The sequence below is a fragment of the Mauremys reevesii genome, linkage group 4, assembly GCF_016161935.1.
Source record: "Mauremys reevesii isolate NIE-2019 linkage group 4, ASM1616193v1, whole genome shotgun sequence".
Taxonomy (NCBI): domain Eukaryota; kingdom Metazoa; phylum Chordata; order Testudines; family Geoemydidae; genus Mauremys; species Mauremys reevesii.
In genome coordinates, this window is record NC_052626.1 from 48,683,895 (window position 1) to 48,703,613 (window position 19,719).

General features: G+C 42.3%; 1 protein-coding gene across 10 annotated transcripts in view; it reads right to left on the reverse strand.

The window, feature by feature from the left end:
- The window catches only part of NUBPL (nucleotide binding protein like), a 157,050-nt gene that overhangs the window by 33,245 nt on the left and 104,086 nt on the right, over window positions 1–19,719 (reverse strand). For all 10 annotated transcript variants that reach the window (XM_039538840.1, XM_039538838.1, XM_039538841.1 and 7 more), the window contains one exon: window positions 6,596–6,681. In XM_039538840.1, coding sequence (XP_039394774.1) covers window positions 6,596–6,681 — 86 coding nt within the window. The remainder of the gene's footprint in view (window positions 1–6,595; window positions 6,682–19,719) is intronic.

A 19,719-nucleotide genomic window follows, 5' to 3' on the forward strand; every position in this document is an offset into this window, starting at 1 on the left:
GATGCATTAGCCAGGTGGGCAGGAAAAGCCCCGGGAACTTTTGAATTTCATTTCCTGTTTGGTCACCATCAGCACAGGTGACCATCAGCACAGTCCACCATCACAGGCGACGATGCAGAGTCCACCATCACAAGAGACCACCCAGTCCCGGATTCGCAGACGGGCTCCAGCATGGTCCAAATGGGAGGTACTGGATCTCATTGCAAGTTGGAGAGACTAATCTGTTATGGCAGAACTACGTTCCAAAAAAAGGAATATGTACACTAAAGTCTCCAGGGCCATGACAGAAAGAGGCTACTCCAGGGACACAGAGCAATGTCGTACAAAAATCAAGGAGCTCAGGCAAGCGTACCAAAAACCCAGGGGGCGAATGGGAGCTCTGGGTCACAGCCCCATGCATGCCGCTTCTACCGCAAGCTGCATGCAATTACGGGGGGGGTTACACCACCACTACCCCACCACTGTCCGTGGACACCTGCAAGGGGGGAGTTGCACAGAACGAGGAGGATAGTTATTGGAGGACGAAGAGGAGGAGGACGACAACAGTGCACAGGCGGCAAGTGGGGAATCCATTTCCCCCGCTAGCCAGGAACTATTCTTAATGCTGGATCCAATAGCCTCCCCCCACTCCCAAGGAGGGCTCCTGGACCATGACCCTGGAGAAGGTACTTCTGGTGAGTGGGAGCCTGATCGGAGCCACACGGTGGGTGGGGGGGGGGAAACCCAGCCACACTGGGCTGTTCGTGTTTAGTTTAAAGGGCTCATCCCTGCTCAGAGCCTCACTGGAGCCATGCGGTGGGTGCAGGAGGGAGGAGGGGTTTGTGTGAAGCGATCATCCCAGAGAGCCCGCAGGCCGCCTTTTATATGTCAAACCCACCAGGCGTCGCTTGCTATGGGAAAGGAGGCCCGGCACTTTGAAAGCATTGAAATGAATGCAGAAGAAGCAGAACCCCGCGTGCCCCTAAGGCTTACCATGGCTGCCTGCAAGCTGAATTCTGTTGCCTGGCCGTGTGTGATGGCTTACTCACATCAAAGTGGCAGGCACTTCAGGATAAGAGGCAAAATGCTAACTTCTACAGAAAAAACATATGGTGTGTACTATGAATTGCCTGTTTCACTGAGAAAGAGTGTCCCCTTTGTTCTCTGAAATGTATCTTTTAAAATACTACCCTCCCTTTTTCTCCTCCCCCAGGTGCAAATGTTTCAACGTGGCCCCTATCTACGCTCCCAGAGGCTGGTCCAGATTAAAAGGTGGAAAAAATGAACTCGGGACAACATGAATTCACGCGCTTTAGTGGGGACACACAACACTGAATGTATAAAATTGATTCAAAAAATTCAAATAGACTAATTTCGAATTAATTTCGTACTGTAGACATACCCTTAGAACTTAAGCTCCAAAGCAGAGGACTTGGGAGAGGCTCACTGTAGATCTATTGAAGAACATTTGAAGAACAAGGGTTACTGTGGTAAGTAACCTCTTTTTCGCCTTTATGACACAGCCTCTACAGGACCACTCTGTAGCTGGCAAGCTAGCAGTGACCTCTTTCAGGAGGCCAGATAATTAAAACAATGACTGAACCACTGCTCTCCTAAAACCAGCATGAAAGATTAAAAGGAAATCTAAGATCACTGGAACTGGAGAAGAACTGGTCAAGGCCTTTGCCTCAGATTTTTTTTTTTTTTTTTTTTAATTTCACTGGTTTTTGTTCCTGATTTTCTTGAGTTTGTATGGTTGGTTCTGATTTAATATAAGAAGAAATAATAACCCTGAGAAGTATCTGGTCCAATCCATCAGATTGAAATACTTTCTCCTGAGCTGCTTCTTCCAGTGTCCACTTCAGTATCTAATAGCTCCTCTTCTTTTGTAGAGGAGGAAGATGAGTGGAACCAGGAAAAGACTTGTGAGGTTTCTGATGATTTGCATTTATTGCTTTTGCGGAGAGTAAGAGTATACCTGGCATTTGGTTTCCTGAATATTAGAGCTCTACAAAACCACACAGTCATAATCTTATATGATCTCCTGCCAACTCACTCTGTCTGTTTTTAGTTCTTTTCGATAAGTTCTTCTTAGCAGGGACTGTCTTCCTATGTGCATGTACAGTTCTTAGAACATCTTGGGTACCACTGTGAGAGAAGCAGTAGTGGTAAAAATAATGATAATAAATAAATAATACCAATGCCTTGGATTTTCCATTTTTTGTAGGCAAGGCACTTGTGTTTCAACAGTCCAGTACAAAGACATTAATGATGGATTATCCAGTCTAAAACTATTTAATTAATGGATACAAACAGACAGGTAAATTCAGACATCTCCCCATGAAAATTACAAAGTCAGAGTAACCCTTAAAAATCTCCTAATGAAACATCTAGAAAAAACAGCAGGGTTTCAGCAATTTTCTGCTGAGCAATAGGAAGAGGACCAGAAGTTTCATCATCCTTTATATATCCAAGACAGCCACCAAGTGCAACAAGGAGTTTCAGAGGTGAGGAGAAAAACATGATTTTCAATAGATGAGCTAGTTTTTCATAATATACTTGTTCTTTGGCTCAGGAGCATGGGTGCCAGAAAAAGCACCGAGTATTAAATCTTCATTTGGGTGGAAAATCCCTTAGAGTGTATACTCAGTGAGGCACGGATCATGTCCTCCTATGTGTGTTTCTACATCAGCCCTCACAATATTCTGACTTAGGCCTCTGGACACTACTGCAAAATAAATATTAAATAAATAACACTGTACACACTGAACTATCATATTCATCTTAGAACAGCTAATGTTTGATGGGAACACAAACTTTTAATAGAGTCCTAGAATATGTCATCTTTCACTTTGGGACCAGCCTGAAGGTGATCACAGCAGACTGAAGGCTGCTCCATGCCACAAAAATGACATCCTCATCATGTCAAGCAGTAACAAGCTTGTGATGGGGTATCCATCCCACACAAGGCAGAGGAGGTTGTTAGGACAATTAACCTGATAGGTTGCACTTGGGGGAGAACCAGGGACTGAAGGCTAATTGATGATGAAGCCCAGCTGGGCAGGGGCAGGCTGAACTTGTATAAAGCCAGCAAGACCGAGACCAGAAGAGGGCTGCAGGGGAAGAGGGCTACAGTCACTCCCTGGAACAAGGGACAGATGTTTGGGGGGTACAGTTTCTGGGAAGAAGTCACAGAGAGAAGGAGTCGTCCAGGGAAATACTGATCAGGTATTTGGAGCAAGCAAACCATAGTTACTAGGCAGAGGGTACCTGGACTGGAACCTGGAGTAGTGGGCAGGCCTGGGTTACTCTACCAGACACTGGGGAAGTGGCACAGGATCTGATCTTGGAGCAGAAGACTGTCTGGAAAGGGGAGGACTATACAGTGACCTGCTGCAGGGCTGAGTCATGAATCATAGATGATTAGGATTGGAAGAGACCTCAGGAGGTCATCTAGTCAAACCCGTGCTCAAAGCAGGACCAATCCCCAACTAAATCATCCCAGCCAGGGCTTTGTCAAACCGGGTCTTAAAAACCTCTAAGGATGGAGATTCCACCACCTTCCTAGGTAACCCATTCCAGTGCTTCACCACCCTCCTACGGAAATAGTTCCTAATATCCAACCTAGACCTCTCCCACTGAAACTTGAGACCACTGCTCCTCGTTCTGTCATCTGACCTCCCTCCCCCTCGAGATCAGGCTAGCTCCATCCTCTTTGGAAACCCCCTTCAGGTAGTTGAAGGCTGCTATCAAATCCCATCCCACACACACACTTCTCTTCTTCAGACTAAATAAGCCCAGTCCCCTCAGCCTCTCCTCACAAATCATGTTCCCCAGCCCCCTAATCATTTTTGTTGCCCTCCACTGGACTCTCTCCAATTTTCCCACATCCTTTCTGTAGCGGGGGCCCCAAAAGGGGAAGCAATACTCCAGATGTGTCCTCCCCAGTGCCAAATTAGAGGGGAATAATCACTTCCCTCGATCTGCTGACAACGCTCCTACTAATGCAGCCCAACATGCCGTTAGCTTTCTTGGCAACAAGGGCACATTGTTGACTCATATCCAGCTTCTCATGCACTGTAATCCCCAGGTCTTTTTCTATAGAATTGCCGCTTAGCCGGTTGGTCCCCCGCCTGCAACAGTGCATGGGATTCTTCCATTCTAAGTGCAGGACTCTGCACTTGTCCTTGTTGAACCTCATTAGATTTCTTTTGGCCCACTCCTCTAATTTGTCTAGGTCCTATAGCCTGATTTGGGGAGGGTTAGTAGGGACAGTGGAATTTATCCACTTAATTTAGTTTTATTTAATAATTAATTTTCTAATTAATTAATATTAATAATAATTAATAGATATTAATAATATGGGTATGGCTCGCCAATATATATGATCAGAAGATAAAGTTCGTCTTGAATCAGGCTTCACAGAATTTATACAAGGAGATTGGGGGTATATGACAGGAAATTACACTGAGACAGAAATAGTCAATCAAGACCTTTTATTTAAAATCAATGAAACAATAAGTAAATGTAAAATGTTAAAAGCAGTTTGAGATTACAAAGTTACAAATATCACAGTTCTTTAAGAGATATAAATCTATGATAATACACAGTTCTAAATGCACTCTGTAGCAGTAGGGTGTTGTTCACACCTTTGATAGAGGAAGTTATAAAGAAACTGGTTATGAGTTAAACCCTTTTTTGGTCTAGATGTTTAAAGTAAAGCAGAAATAAAAATTACATACTTACAGCTGTGAAAAGAATTAATACTACGACTTAGTATTGACAGCTTTCGTAGGAGAGAGAGGCATCGATGTGGGCTGAGGCGATAAGGAAATAGATAGGTGTATCGCCTGTCTAATGGTGGATTGTCACCCTTTTTATAGAGAGAAATCCTTCCTCCTATGCCCAAATTTGTCTTTCCCCCATGGAAAGGTGAGGGTACCTATTTTCATAGGCTGACCTTTTATGTGCGCATGGATGACAGATATGTACGCATCTGCGGTGTATGTGTGTGAGATTTGTGGGCAGAAATTCCCCACTTTTCACCCTATCTAGGTGAAAGGTTAGCAGACATTCAAAAGGTCCCTAGACATTTGCGTAGGTTTGTATTCTATTATTACTTTTCTGAGTAAGGGTCTTAAAGGTTGCTTTCAGCGTCACGCAGGAAATTGGCCAGGGTGTCTGGCCTGGATGTTTCTAGGTGTCTTGCATTACAGCTTATTGTAAATAATTCTATTAATCTATGCAGCCTACACACTTTTATCAAAAAGACATTTTATACAGACCAACAGATTAATCCTCAGGGCTACAGTCCCTACCCTCCAGCATATCTACCTCTCCCCCCAGCTTAGTGTCATCCGCGAACTTGCTGAGGGTGCAACCCATCCCATCATCCAGATCATTAATAAAGATGTTGAATGAAACCAGCCCCAGGATCAACCCTGGGGCACTCTGCTTGATATCGGCTGCCAACTAGGCATCAAGCCGTTGATCACTGACGATCTAGCCAGCTTTCTTACAGTTCATTCATCCAGTCCACACTTCTTTAACTTGCTGGCAAGAATATTGTTGGAGACCGTATTATAAGCTTTGCTAAAGTCAAGGTATATCACATCCACCGCTTTCCCCATATCCACGGAGCCAATTATCTCATCTTAGAAGGCAATCAGGTTAGTCAGGCATGACTTGACCTTGGTGAATCCATATTGACTGTTCCTGATCACTTTCTTCTCCGCCAAGTGCGTCAAAATGGATTCTTTGATTTTCCCTTTTTTAAAGATGGGCAATATATTTGCCTTTTTCCAATCGTCCTGGACCTCCCCCGACCACCACAAGTTTTCAAAAATAATTGCCAATGGCTCTGCGATCACATCAGCCAACTCCCTCAGCACCCTTGGACTTGTGCATGCCCAGCTTTTCTAAATATGCTGGACATGCAGCTTATTTAGAAGCGGGAGCACTGCGAGACCTAGAGGGGATGTGTTGAGAACAGCTGTCGGAAGGAGGGGCATCAGACCTGACTGAAGTTTAATCCCCGGACACAGCCAAAAAGAGGCGCTCAGTAGTGAATAAATCCCATGACAAGGCCAACCACCTGAAATGTTGTCTTAAGCATTGTATACCTACTTTGTTATTTTAGTTTTCCAGAAATGGTCCCTACACCTGAGCCACGTTTGACTCTAGATCCAAACCTCAAAACGTTCCAATTTGGGGTGTTTCTTCTCTAAAAACAACATGAAAATCTAAAGGGAAAGTAACTTTTTTGTGCAAACCACTACCCAGTCACCAGCAAAGGAATATGGTACACATACATAGAAGGCTGATTTATAATCCAGTCTATTTGGGACTATAAGGTCATTTTCTTTTAGAACATCAAGTGGTATTGTGATCACAATTAAATTCTAAAACAGATTCTTTCCATCATCCTGTTAAAGCAAGCAAGCAGGTTTCTGCCTTTTATATCACAGGCTAGAGAAATATACTAGTTTTTAAGTGTTTTACCGAAACAGAATTTGTGAAATTCAGTAGTTCATTTAAAAAATTCACCTGTCTCAACAATTTAGAAATGTTTCACTTTTTGGAAGAATTCAATATATTTCTTTCTACTTTTACTTACAGGCACGTGGACTTTTCGAAACATCTCAGCTCCTTTGTGTGCATCCAGTAAAGCAATGTCTTGTGGAGTGGAAACAATCACTGCCCCTGGGAACAGAAAACATAAAATTAGGTTTAAAACTTATACTCAAAATTATACTACCAAGCTTATTTTGGAGTATTTTACTTCACTGAAGAAAAAGTTGCTTCTTTATATACTTAAAATATAGACAAAAAAAATTATGATGAAGAGTTTAGTTTTAGATTATAAAGTGACTGGAACCAAGGTTCCCAAATTATGGTACAGAGAGTTAAAAAACATTATATGCTTTCTAATATTATTTTTCTACGTAAACAATTGTTGTAGTTGCTATATTATTGGGAGGGAAAGGGAGCGGCCCATGCAATCACAGAAGGGAAAAGAGATGCTCCATGAGACAATATGTTCATAAAAATGTGGTCCACTTTACGAAAAAGTTCGAGAACCTTTGGATTAACAGTAACAATAGCCTATCTTCAAGTAATAAGGCAGACACCCTGTGACCAGCCCACTAGCTTTGTGGCAGGGTTATGCCAATTAATACAAGTGATCTATGGTCATGAGCCTGCAACCTCTACACTAGGAATAGTTCCTTTGAGTGCTTTAGGATTTCTCATGTGAACAAGATTACTTGCATGAGTAAGAATTTGTATGCTTTGGCTTTTAGGTTTGAAAGGGGCAAAGAGTGACTCACTGCTCAGGCAGGAGTTTAGACTAAAGATCTGTCTCCAGGCTACTTGCCTACTGATACCTAGTGTTTCCATTATTATTCAATATATAATTACCCACTAGAGCAGAGATCGGCAACCTTTCAGAAGCGGTGTGCCGAGTCTTCATTTATTCACTCTAATTTAAGGTTTCGCGCGCCAGTAATACATTTTAACATTTTTAGAAGGTGTCTTTCTATAATATCTAACTAAACTATTGTGGCAAGTAAAGTAAATAAGGTTTTTAAACTGTTTAAGAAGCTTCATTTAAAATTAAATTAAACTGCAGAGCCCCCCGGACCGGTGGCCAGGACCCAGGCAGTGTGAGTGCCACTGAAAATCAGCTCGCGTGCCATAGGTTGCCTACCCCTGGCACTAGAGCCTAGCAATAGGTTTTGCCTCTGAGTACAATTTAAAGCATTTTACAAAAGTTAATATCAAGGCTGCTGGTTACTATGCTATAATGTTCCTGGATTAATACATTCTGAAATAACGATGTGAACAACACTTTTTGCATTCACTTATAACAGTAACTCCTGCATGTTTTTGGGTAAGAAGCACTACTATGAAAGTCTGGATTAAGAATGTCCTCATGATTTTCCCTATTCCGAAAAAAGAATGTAGTGTAAAAGATCACAGTTTGGGAGAATTGTTTAGCTCTAGTTTCATAAATAGCACCAAGTCTCTCAAATATTTGTTACCACAATGCTCTTATATAATCAGATTGACCTACAACCACAGGAAAAATATGCCAGAATTCACATTTAAAACAATTAAAAGTTACAATTCTACACATACAAAATAATCTAAGAGAGGCAGAGTAACATTATGTACTGAAAAGTATATGCAATTTGCTAAACAAATATAATTTTCCTATTGTACTGTGATGCTACTGCTCTCCAATAATTCCCAATTTTTTCTATTCGCGCTAAGAATTTTATCTTCTAAAATATTATTGCATATTCACAAATACATTTTATATGTACAGATATTAATAAAATGTTTTCAATTAAAAAAACAAATTAAAAAGATCCCCTCCTCATTCCAACTCTGTGGTGTGGAAACCGATCAACAATTCATATGTAATTTATTTATACTCTGAAAATTTACATAATAAGCTTTTTATATTCAAATATTCCAATAAAAATTAATTTAAAGGCATACATAGGGAAAAAAAACAATTACTGTGTAATCAAATGAAGAAACTAAAATTGTCCTTGTTATAGATAACAAAAGTAGTAAATTCCTAATGGGGAAAATTATATTAGATGCTTTCATGCCTTGTCACACATGAGGCAAGCTGTGTTTCCATCTCCGTCTAATGTCATGTTTCTTGCTCCATTGTAGTCTACTTCCATGACAGAGACATGTTTCTCAATGGTTTTCTTATGCCATGTTCTCCTCCTCTTTTTCATCTTCAACCAAGTGATATTGTGTCATGGGTTTGTCTAGAAATAAGGGGTTTTTTTACATCTGTATAATATGCCCAAACCACTTCAGCCTTCTTTCTCAAATCATTGCCTTTACATCAGCATTAGTTACTATTTATTCCACCAATGGACACCAAGTATTCTCAGCAAGCATCTATGTTGGAATGCATCAAGTTTCCTGTTATGGGCTTCAGCTATTTGCCCAGTTTCAAAAGCATATAACAATACCGGTATCATAACAACATTGTACAATTTTATTTTGGTTCTTGTGTGAGTCTCCCTGTTTTTCCAAATATTTGCCAGTCACAAAAAAGCTCTATTTATTTTCCCAATTTTTGCTTACACCTCCTTACAGAGCTGGCACTCAGCACTAACTGTGCTTCCAAGACATACAAAATCACTAATAATCCTGTAGTCTTCACTATCAATCACATAAGCACCATCAATGCTGACTCCTCTTTCAACAATCATGACTTGCATTTTCTTTTGGCTTATTCTTAAACCTACTTTAGCACCCTTACTTTTAACATTGATAGTTATCATTTTCATGGCATCATAATCCATCTCCAACATGTCATCTGCAAATTCAAGAGCTTAAAGTTTTCTTCTACTCCACATAACTCCTGTATCTTCCTTTGATGTTGCTCTATCATAATGCAGTAAAGAAAGGGTAATAAAATGCCACACTCCAGTGTTGATATCAAACCAATTGGCCTCTGTCTCTCTCTCACAGCATTTTGACCTTCATAAAGCATCCTGATCAGTGACACTGTTTCTAGGAAACTCTTTTGTTGCAAGATCTTCCTCAGCAACTCTCTATGAATGCATTCAAAAGCCTTGGTGAAGTCTATGAAGTCCAAGACTAATCTTCTATCATAGGAGAGCCCTTTCTCAATCAATCGTCTCAGGATAAAGATGTGATCTACACACAATCCTTCTGGTCTAAAGCCTGCTTGCTCATTACAGTTTTTCATCTATGTCCAGTTTGACTCTGTTCCACAACATACTGCAAAACACTTTTCTGGGTACTGAAAATAATGTTATTCCTCATAAGTTATCGTATGCTGCTTCTTTTTTTAATATTTTACTGATCACACCTTTCTTCCAATCCTCTAGCGAAAGTTCTTTTTCCAAAACTATATTACAAATTAATATCCAGATCCATCCTTTTGAAGGTGTGCCTTGAGGAGAAAACCCATTGTCTAGCTGATTACCTATTCACAGTCTCCTCGAAAACCCAAAATGGAAAAGTAAGTGACTCAGATTCACAAGTGTGCTTGTTCTGAGCCAAAGTGGTTATGATGTAATCACAGGGAAAACTCTTGGAGGGGTTTAAAGGCTTGTTCACCAGCCACAGCCCTTGTTGGAGTCACAGGGCAATCTGAGGTAAGCTTAGTAGTATGTGTGTAGGTTCTTTTATTAGTTTTAATATGTTTTCTCTGTAACATTTTTACTATAAGAATAAGTGTGCTTGCTTATAAAGAACTATGTGCTAACTGAACTGTGACAATTACACTATTTGTAGCCTTTGAAGAGTAAGCAAAGCACAGAGCCATCCTGTTTAGTGAGTCCTTCCTTGCTGGGGAATAACACGGTGTAGGCAGGAAACTGTGCAGCCTGGAAAAAATCTCAGTAAGCAGAGAGAGAGATGTGGGTCTCCGCCCAGCAAAGGTGATGGCTGGAGAACTGGAAGTCTGAGAGTGGGTGTCCTTGCTGGACCATGGAGGGGAAATACAGGTGCAACTGCCCTGAACTGTGACAGACACAACTGTGACTTTGGAAGCATGATGATAACTGCTTACACACCGGGAACAATTTCTTGGAGTTGCCTCTCATTTATGCTTCTTTGGCTTTTCTCACTTTTTTTTTTTTTGTCAAGCTATTCTTTCATCTTTCAGATACAACTTCTTTACTTCTAACTTTTTCTGCATACTCCCATTGCAGGATGTATTGTTGTTTGCCATATTTTAGCTGCTTAGTTGCTTTCTCTATTTCTGCTTATAAAATTGGACTGGATGAGGAAGACTCCATTCAGACCGTATTCAGTACCCTACTCAAGCAGGCAAGATGACATTCACGTGGAGGGAGTTGAATAATCCTTGACAACACCAACTCTAGTGGAATGGGAATTAGTCGACTCAAATTATAAGAGTATGTTTTGTTACAAATCACGATAAATTAATTATCCTCCAGTGTTGAGTGATATAAAGGAACAATAGGCTTGCTTTAGAGGTATTTGCTGGAAGCTGCCCCAAATCACTTGGATCAAGAGAATCAAGAAAAGAAGTGTGGATACAGCTACAAACATAGAAACTGATTGAGGAAAGAAAAGCCTTAAAAAAGAGGCAAGTGTAGGTGACACAACAAGAAAAACAACCAACAATGAAATGGCAGTATCTAGAGCAGGGGTCGGCAACCTTTCAGAAGTGGTGTGCGGAGTCTTCATTTATTCACTCTAATTTAAGGTTTTATGTGCCAGTAATACGTTTTTAGAAGGTCTCTTTCTATAAGTCTATATTATATAAACTAACTATTGTATATAAAGTAAATAGGGTTTTTAAAATGTTTAAGAAGCTTCATTTAAAATTAAATTAAAATGCAAAGCCCCCCGGACCGGTGGCCAGTACCCGGGCAGTGTCAGTGCCACTGAAAATCAGCTCGCATGCTGCCTTTGGCACGCGTGCAATAGGTTGCCTACCTCTGATCTAGAGAGACAAAAGTTATGTCAAAAATGAGAGAAAACAGCTGGATAAAAAAGCAGGAGAAGGTGAAGAAGCATCAGAAAGAGCTGACTCTAAGAAACTGTTTTTGGTGTGTAAGCAATTGACATTATGGTTTCACAGAGACACAGTAAAAGCAAAAGATGGAAGACTGTAAACAAAACAAAAGGAATCATGGTGAGAACATTTTAATGGAGTATTCAACCAACCGCAGCCAACAATTCCAATTAATGAATGCAAAGAAAGTGAAGAAGTCCAGCTGAGGGGGGCAAGGAAACCCTAAAAATGATCTGTTAAATATCGCGAAGTCCCATTTCTAACATGCTAGTTAACACGTGTGGTAAAGCAAAGATCCTGCACCCATGGATGGGAAGTTATCAAATACAATTTATATATTTTTCCCATTGCATCTTTTTGCCCAAAATTAGTAAGAGGAGTAAACAAAGTATTGCCAATATCAACAATCTGACTTGGCACTCCAGGGCTATATTTTAGAGTGATGTGACTCTCAAGTAGTTATGTACTTCAAAATTTCTTCATTCACATCAAATCACAGAAATTGTTATTCACTTGCCATGCTTAGACCAAAATACAGTAACTCCTTGCTTAACGCTGCAGTTATGTTCCTGAAAAATGCGACTTTAAGTGAAATGATGTTAAGCTAATCCAATTTCCCCATAAGAATTAATGTAAATGGCGGGGGGGTTTCCAGGGAAATTTTTTTTACCAGACAAAAGACTATTTTTATTTATATATATATATATACATATATATACACACACACATATACACACACACGCACACAGTATACGTTTTGAACAAACAATTTAATACTGTACACAGCAATGATGATTGTGAAGCCTGATTGAGGGTACGTCTACACTACGGGATTATTCCGAATTTACATAAACCGGTTTAACAAAACAGACTGTATAAAATCGAGTGTGCGCGGCCACACTAAACACATTAAATCGGTGGTGTGCGTCCACGGTCCGAGGCTAGCGTCGATTTCTGGAGCATTGCACTGTGAGTAGCTATTCCATAGCTATCCCATAGTTCCCACAGCCTCCCCCACCCCTTGGAATTTCCCGGTTGAGATTCCAGTGCCTGATGCGGCAAAAATCATTGTCGCGGGTGGTTCTGGGTAAATGTCGTCAGTCACTCCTTCCGCTGGGAAAGCAACGGCAGACAAGCATTTCGTGCCTTTTTTCCCTGGATTGCCCTGGCAGATGCCATAGCATGGCAATCATGGAGCCATGGTTATCAGCCATACTGTACCATCTACCACGAAAAATTAGGACCAGGCGCCCTTGATTGACCTTACCGATGCTAGTCAGCATGGTTACCAGTCCTTTTGCACTGCCCCATGTGCCAATAGGCTGATGATGAGGACGGATACCAGCCATATTGTACCATCAGCCATTCATAGCGTGGGGAGAGCAAAGGATGTTGGTGTTGAGTGCTGCACCATCGCGTCTATCTGCAGCATTCAGTAAAGATAGGGTGACATGTAAAAGAGTCAAGAGAGGATTGTTTTCCCTTTCACTTCTGGGGGTGGGTGGGGGGGTGCGTAAATTGCCTAGCTATGCCCTGACCCACCGCGGACACTGTTTTTGACCCTAGAAGCATTTGGAGTTCAGCCAAGAATGCAAATGCTTTTCAGAGACTGCAGGAACTGTGGGATAGCTTGAGTCCTCCAGTCCATGAGCGTCCATTTGATTCTTTGGCCTTCCGTTACGCTTGTCACGCAGCAGTGCGCTGAGTCCCTGCTATGGCATCTGTCTGGAGATTTTTTAAAAATGATTTTGAATTTTGTCTTCTGTAACGGAGCGCTGATAGAACAGATTTGCCTGCCCTTACAGCGATCACGTCCGCATCGTCCATGCGGGAGCTCTTTCTTTATTTTGATTTTTAACTGCATCACCACACGTGCTGATCGGAGCTCCACGCTGGGCAAACAGGAAATATTCAAAAGTTCGTGGGGCTTTTCCTGTCTACCTGGCCACTGCATCCGAGTTCAGATTGCTGTCCAGAGCGGTCAGTGGTGCACTGTGGGATATCGCCCGGAGGCCAATACCGTCGATCTGCGGCCACACTAACCCCAATCCGATATGGTAATACCGATATTAGCGCTACTCCTCTCGTTAGGGAGGAGTACAGAAACCGGTTTAAAGAGCCCTTTATACCGATATAAAGGGCCTCTTAGTGTGGACGGGTGTGGCGTTAAATCGGTTTTACGTTCCTAAAACCGGTTTAAACGCCTAGTGTAGACCAGGCCTGAGTTTGTGAAGTCAAAGGGTGGATATTTCCCAGGGATGCCTTACTGCTAAATGATGAACTAGAACAGCTGAGCCCTCAAGGGTTAACACATTGTTGTTAATGTAGCCTCACACTCTACAAGGCAGCACAAATGGAGGGAGGGGAGATAGCATGGCAGAAAGAGACAGAGACACACACTCTATGTGTGTGAGAGAGAGAGCCGCATTGCCCCTTTAAGTATGCTGAACCCACTCTAACTACATTGCCTTTTTAAGTAGATCAGCAAGTTGAGACAGGAGCTGCTGCCAGCACGCTCCCTCCGTCCTGAGCCCGGTTGCGTCCTCGCCTCCCGCCCCATGGAAATGGAGTAAGCAAGGGGCAGGAGCAGGGGGGAGGGGGACACCCTGCCATTAGCACCCCTCTTCCTCTCCCCCTGCACAGCAAGCAGGAGGCTCCCGGGTGCAGCTCCAAGGCAGAGGGCAGGAGCAGCACATGGCAGTGGGGGCAGGGACAGCTGAACTGCCAGTAATTGATAGCCTGCTGGGTAGCTGCCACACAGGGAACTTAGGGGAGCGGGGAGCTGATAGTGGGGCTGCCGGTCCACCTTGATTCCAAGCCCCCACCAGCTAGCTCCAACAGGCTGCTCTTTCTGCAAGCAGTGGACAAAGCAGGCGGCTCCCAAACAACGTTATAAGGGAGCATTGCGCAACCATGTTCCCTAACTGATCAGCAATGTAACAACGTAACGAAACAATGTTAACTGGGATGACTTTAAGCGAGGAGTTACTGTATAGAAGTATTAAGTATTTATTTCTAACATTACCTTTTTGTTTGCTCTCCATTGCCTACACTACTTTCCTAAAATATTAGCCGTGAGTGTTCCCTCTCCTCTGCAACACTATCTCCCTACCTGGCCCAGGCCCATTACTAATCCCTCTGTGGGTCCAAGGGAGGAAGAGGTGGAGACTGGGAAGTAACAGATCATTATTCCTGTAGTCCCACACAGTTTACCTAGGAAGATATTGCAGCTCAGGGATATATTGTCTTTTCTGCAGAACTTTGACCAAAGGAGTCTTGATGGGACCTGCAATCAGGGAGCTTCTGATAGCGCTGTGCCAATGTAGCCACACTGTTGGATTTTAGGTCAAGTATGGTGCCAGAGCTGGTGTGGGAGCACAGGGTCCCTACATGGAAAGCCCTACCTGCCCATATATTCCCACGATCAGCACAGGTTTGGGTTCAATCCAAATGGCCCATTCCATGCTACAAATGGGTTAAGGTTGAGAGGGTGGGCAAGTGAAATTTCCTCCTCCACGTCCCCTTTACCCTTTGGAAAAGATGATCTGGGCCACTGACAGTAACATTTATTTCCCAACTAGTTTTGTTCTTTTCCATTTGTGAGCACTGAGTTGTTCTTGTTTCTTCAGGAGCAGAAAGCAATATGAATCTGTTTAGTTTATCTACCTCTATTGGCATCATCACCGAGGATAGCACACCTTTGGGAAGGGAATAAGAACTTGTGCTCCCTCTACTGACTGTATAGATATAGTAACAGCACAAAAATCTTGCATAATCTGGAAACAGTGGCTCAAAGAAAAGAACGGGGGGGCTTCATTTTTTCCCCCAAAAATCTATATAAATTATGATAATTTGGTGAGTTTTCTCATCTGTTGCTAAAATGATTCCCTATGGCTCAAACTACTTAACAGTGTCCTCAGTATTTCTATCCCATTCTCTTCCATATTAAAATGAGACAGACCTTCTCCTAATTTAAGCTTCTTGCATCAAAATATAAATTCAATGAGGTCTCCAGCAAGTATTGCATATCAACAGTGCATGCAGTAAAAATAAGTATTTAATATTTATTTTCTTTTTATTCAAGGAGAATCTGAACCATTTTCAATAACTGAATTTCTGAAAGAGTTTAGCTGAACATAGCTGATTATTACAGTATAAGTGCAGTTCTACTCTTAGGGGGGTAACAGTTTGTATTAAGGCTCCATTTATAAAAGGTTTATAAAGGGTTAAGAAATGATTAATAGATGCTGATACTTGATTAATAGATGCTGTAAGCATGTTATAGATGTGAGTAGTATGTGTTGTATATGATTATAAGCCATGGATATAACCTACCTAACTGACTCACTGGATTCTATAAGAATATATAACAATTTAGTACAATATCTATCAATCATTTAACCTTTTATAAACGACTGACCAATGGAACGTTAAGTCTAACCCTCAAAAGTGACACTCTAAATCCTGAAGAAGAGCTCTGTGTAATTTGAAAGCTTGTCTCTCTCACCAACAGAAGTTGGCCCAATAAAAGATATTACCTCACCCATCTTGTTTCTTTAAAAATGTCATTTTAGGCAATTGTGTCTCTACCTTCATATTAAACATGGTCTTTTTGCAAGGTTTGGTTTTGTTTTGTTTAAACTGTCAGCACAGCAAACACACCCTGGGATCTGAGACTTCAGCTAGGTTTGTTTTTTTTAATACATAACCACTAGTAATAGAACTTCTACAGGCCAATTTAGGCTCTAAGTTGGCGCCCGCGGGGCCATCTATGGCCTGGCCGGCGGTGGAGCATCTATGGCCTGGCCGGCGGTGGAGCATCTGCCAAAATGCCGCCGAATTTCTGTGGTGACACCTCTCGATGACGCCGCTTGTCAGCGGCAAGCAGCGTCATCGAGAGGCGTCACCACCGAAATGCCACAGAAATTTGGCGGCATTTCAGCAGATGCTCCACCGCCGCCACGGTCCTTAGGTTGGGGACCACTGCTCTAAGTGATACATGTGCTACTCCACTCCCTTCAAAATTGTCATATAGGTATAACTTAAGTGAACAGTTCTACTGATGCGCAAGAAATAATCCAGCTCTCTACTTCTTTGCTGTGTTGGCTCTGCAGGGTTAATAGCAGCCAACAATAGTAAAACATTATTTTGATCACTAAAGTAATCGAATATGACTGAATTCATACATGCAGCAGGTCTCTTGAAGAAAAATGTGCAATTTTTACATAGTCGCCTTTCAGAGTGAACCATACATAAGGTTGATTAATTGCACAAACAAGAAGTTGCACAGATCATAATGCTATCACAGCATGTCCTGAAATATTCTTCATATTTTATGTGTACATTTCTGTGCAGAAGAATAATTTCTGTGCGTTGAGTATACTACAGACTTCTAAGTTCAGCCTGGATAAATTTAAGTGACTAATCTACTTGTTTTTACGTAAGTACTTTGGCAATATATTGGTTGACAAACCACTGATGTGGGTTGTGCTAACACAAACGATTCTACTATAATTTTAATATTTAATATGCATAAAATGAACTAAGTAGCGTGTCAGTGACATTTGCATTTCATTCAACCCCAGATGTATATTAACAGTGATCAAACTGCATATCACATTAACACTGACTTCTGACTAGGGAGTTAATCTAACACAGGAAGTTAAAAGCGTTGAAGGAACTATTCCACCTGCATACATTGGAACTACTCAGAATTTATCGGGAGGAATTCAGGTCACAAGAGGTTATGGGATGGGCCTTGTGTACAGCCAAATTCTTGGCAACCTAGAAATACTACCTAATATGATAAAGGAACATGAGTAATGGTAATTATCTGCCCAGGAGTGCTGTAAATGTAGTGCTTTGGAGAATGAGATGCAAGGTATCTCTGTAGCATCTCCTTCTGCAGATAAAAAGAGTGACATGGTGTTCTTGGAAGGAGTCTATGATGGGGTGTACCAGGCCTTTGTGGCCCCCAGCTGGAGGTCCCACAGTCCTACTACACCCTTCCCCAGGAAAGGAGAGGCTAGAGAGGTTCTTGGAAGCAGCCAAAGAGAGCCCACCAGGCTCAGATAAAAGGAGATGCAGGGCCTTAGCTGGTAGTTTCTAGTTGGGACAAGAGGGCCAAAGCACAGAGCTCCTCTTTGGCCAAAGGAGCTCAAGGGATAACTAGAGTTTGGTTCTGCCTGCATTTGCCTAAGCTGAGAGAGGACCTAAGTTAAAGGGACCAGGTGGGAAGAGGTCAAGGAAATAACAGCAGAAGATTGCAGTAAACAGTATGCTGCTACTGTTTACAGGATCCCAACCCACTACTCAGGTTTCTCCCAACCAGCAAAGTGGTATAAACCCCAAGACGGGGACAAGGTTTATTGGGAAACCCGAGTGAAGGATATAATTTAAAGGACTGAAGGCCCTAGTAAGAACTCTTTTGCTACCCCAGAAAGGGTTCATTTTGACTGTGTGACTGGGACACTGAAGACCTGCCAAGTGAGCTCAACAATCTATAAGAGGTGCCAAGCGTGTGAAAGGCCTGCAGTACTGCATTCATCAGCAGGATGAATGCCCAAGAGGAGAGTGCCCCCATTACAGAGTCACATGCAGACCTCAGTGCAATGACAGACAGCTTGATCTGACCATGTCTCACACATTCCTCCAGCTTTGAATCCCCCTTTTCCACTAAAAGAACAAGATGCTTTTAGACAAGATTTCCAGATTGTAGATGGACTGGGGAATCTGTACTGTCTCCACTCTGTAACTGCTTTGAGCTGCTCCCATTGTGATGAAATGTCTTGTTATTTTTCAGATAAATTTGATCAGATTAGGGATGAGCTGTCTGCTTCTGTGGTGACAGAGCAAGGTCTGGAAGGAGCCAAGGGCCTTATTTTCTGTGCTAGAGTTTCAGCTGGTGATGCTCACTGAGGTACTGGAGGTGTGGAGAAAACTCAGTCCCACAACCTGTACTTTGGATCCATGTCCTTCCTGTTTTCTGAAGGCTAGTGGAAAAGTTCTTGGTCCTTGACTTGTGGAGACTGTCGATACTTCCGTTGGAGGGCAGTCTGCCTGTTGCTTTGAAGGAAGCACCAGTGTTTCATTATTAGTTTTGACTTTGCCCAAAAAGTCATTGTTTGATGTTGACACTCTAGTTAATTCTTGGCCAGTATCACATATTCCCTTTTTGGGTAAGACTGTGGAGTGAAAAGTCTGTAGTGAGAATTCTCACAGTACCTAGATTCCTTTGATCTCCTTGACTCTTGTCAGGCTGGGTACAGACCTGGCCAGGGCACACGGACTGCATCGACTGGTGGTGGATGAAGATCAGGTGTCCATGCCTATATTATTAGGTCTACAAGATGCCTTTGATGATATTGATCATGAAGTGTTGTTAACTCACCTGAGGAGCCAGGTGGGAATGAACAGGACTTCCCTTCAGTATCTTCATTCTTTTCTCTTGGAGAGATCTCAGTGGATAATAGCTATCATTTGCTCCTATTCCTGAAGAGCTCTTAGATGTCTGGTGCCACAGGGTACAATTCTGTCAACCCTCCTGTTCAACATATATATGGAACTGTCGAAGGAGGCATAGGAAGCAGTGTTTTCAGTATGCTGAAGGCACCCAGGTGCAGGTCTCCATCTCATCCAATTCTGACTGCAGTTCCATACCTCAGCCAATATCTAGTTGAGATTGGGTCATGGAAGAGAGTGAGTTGTCTGAAGCTCAACGCACAACAGATTGAGGTGAAGGTGGTGGGCTGGGGAAAGCAGCAAGAGGAGATGGGGCACAACAGCAGTCCCTTTAATTGAGGGGGTGCATTCACCATTAGTTACCAGGGTTTACAAATTAGGTGCAGTTCTAGACCCCAAGCTGCTGCTGGATGATAATGTTTCAGCAGTAACCCAGTCCACTTTCCTTTTGGATGCAGATCTTGACAACATTGTCCGAGGCCTTGTTACTTCAAAATCAGACTACTGCAATGCCCTCTGCATGGAACAAAATCTCAATACATTCAGAGGCTGAAGCTGATGTAGAATAAAGCAGCTTGCTTACTGAATGGGGACAACATGCTGGGAGCATAGGACAACAGTACTGTGGGATCCATGCTAGCTGCCTACTGGTTTCAAAGTAGAGTTTAAGGTGTTAACTATGACCTATAAAGCCCTTAACAGCCTCAGAACTGCCTGCTTGAGAGACTGCC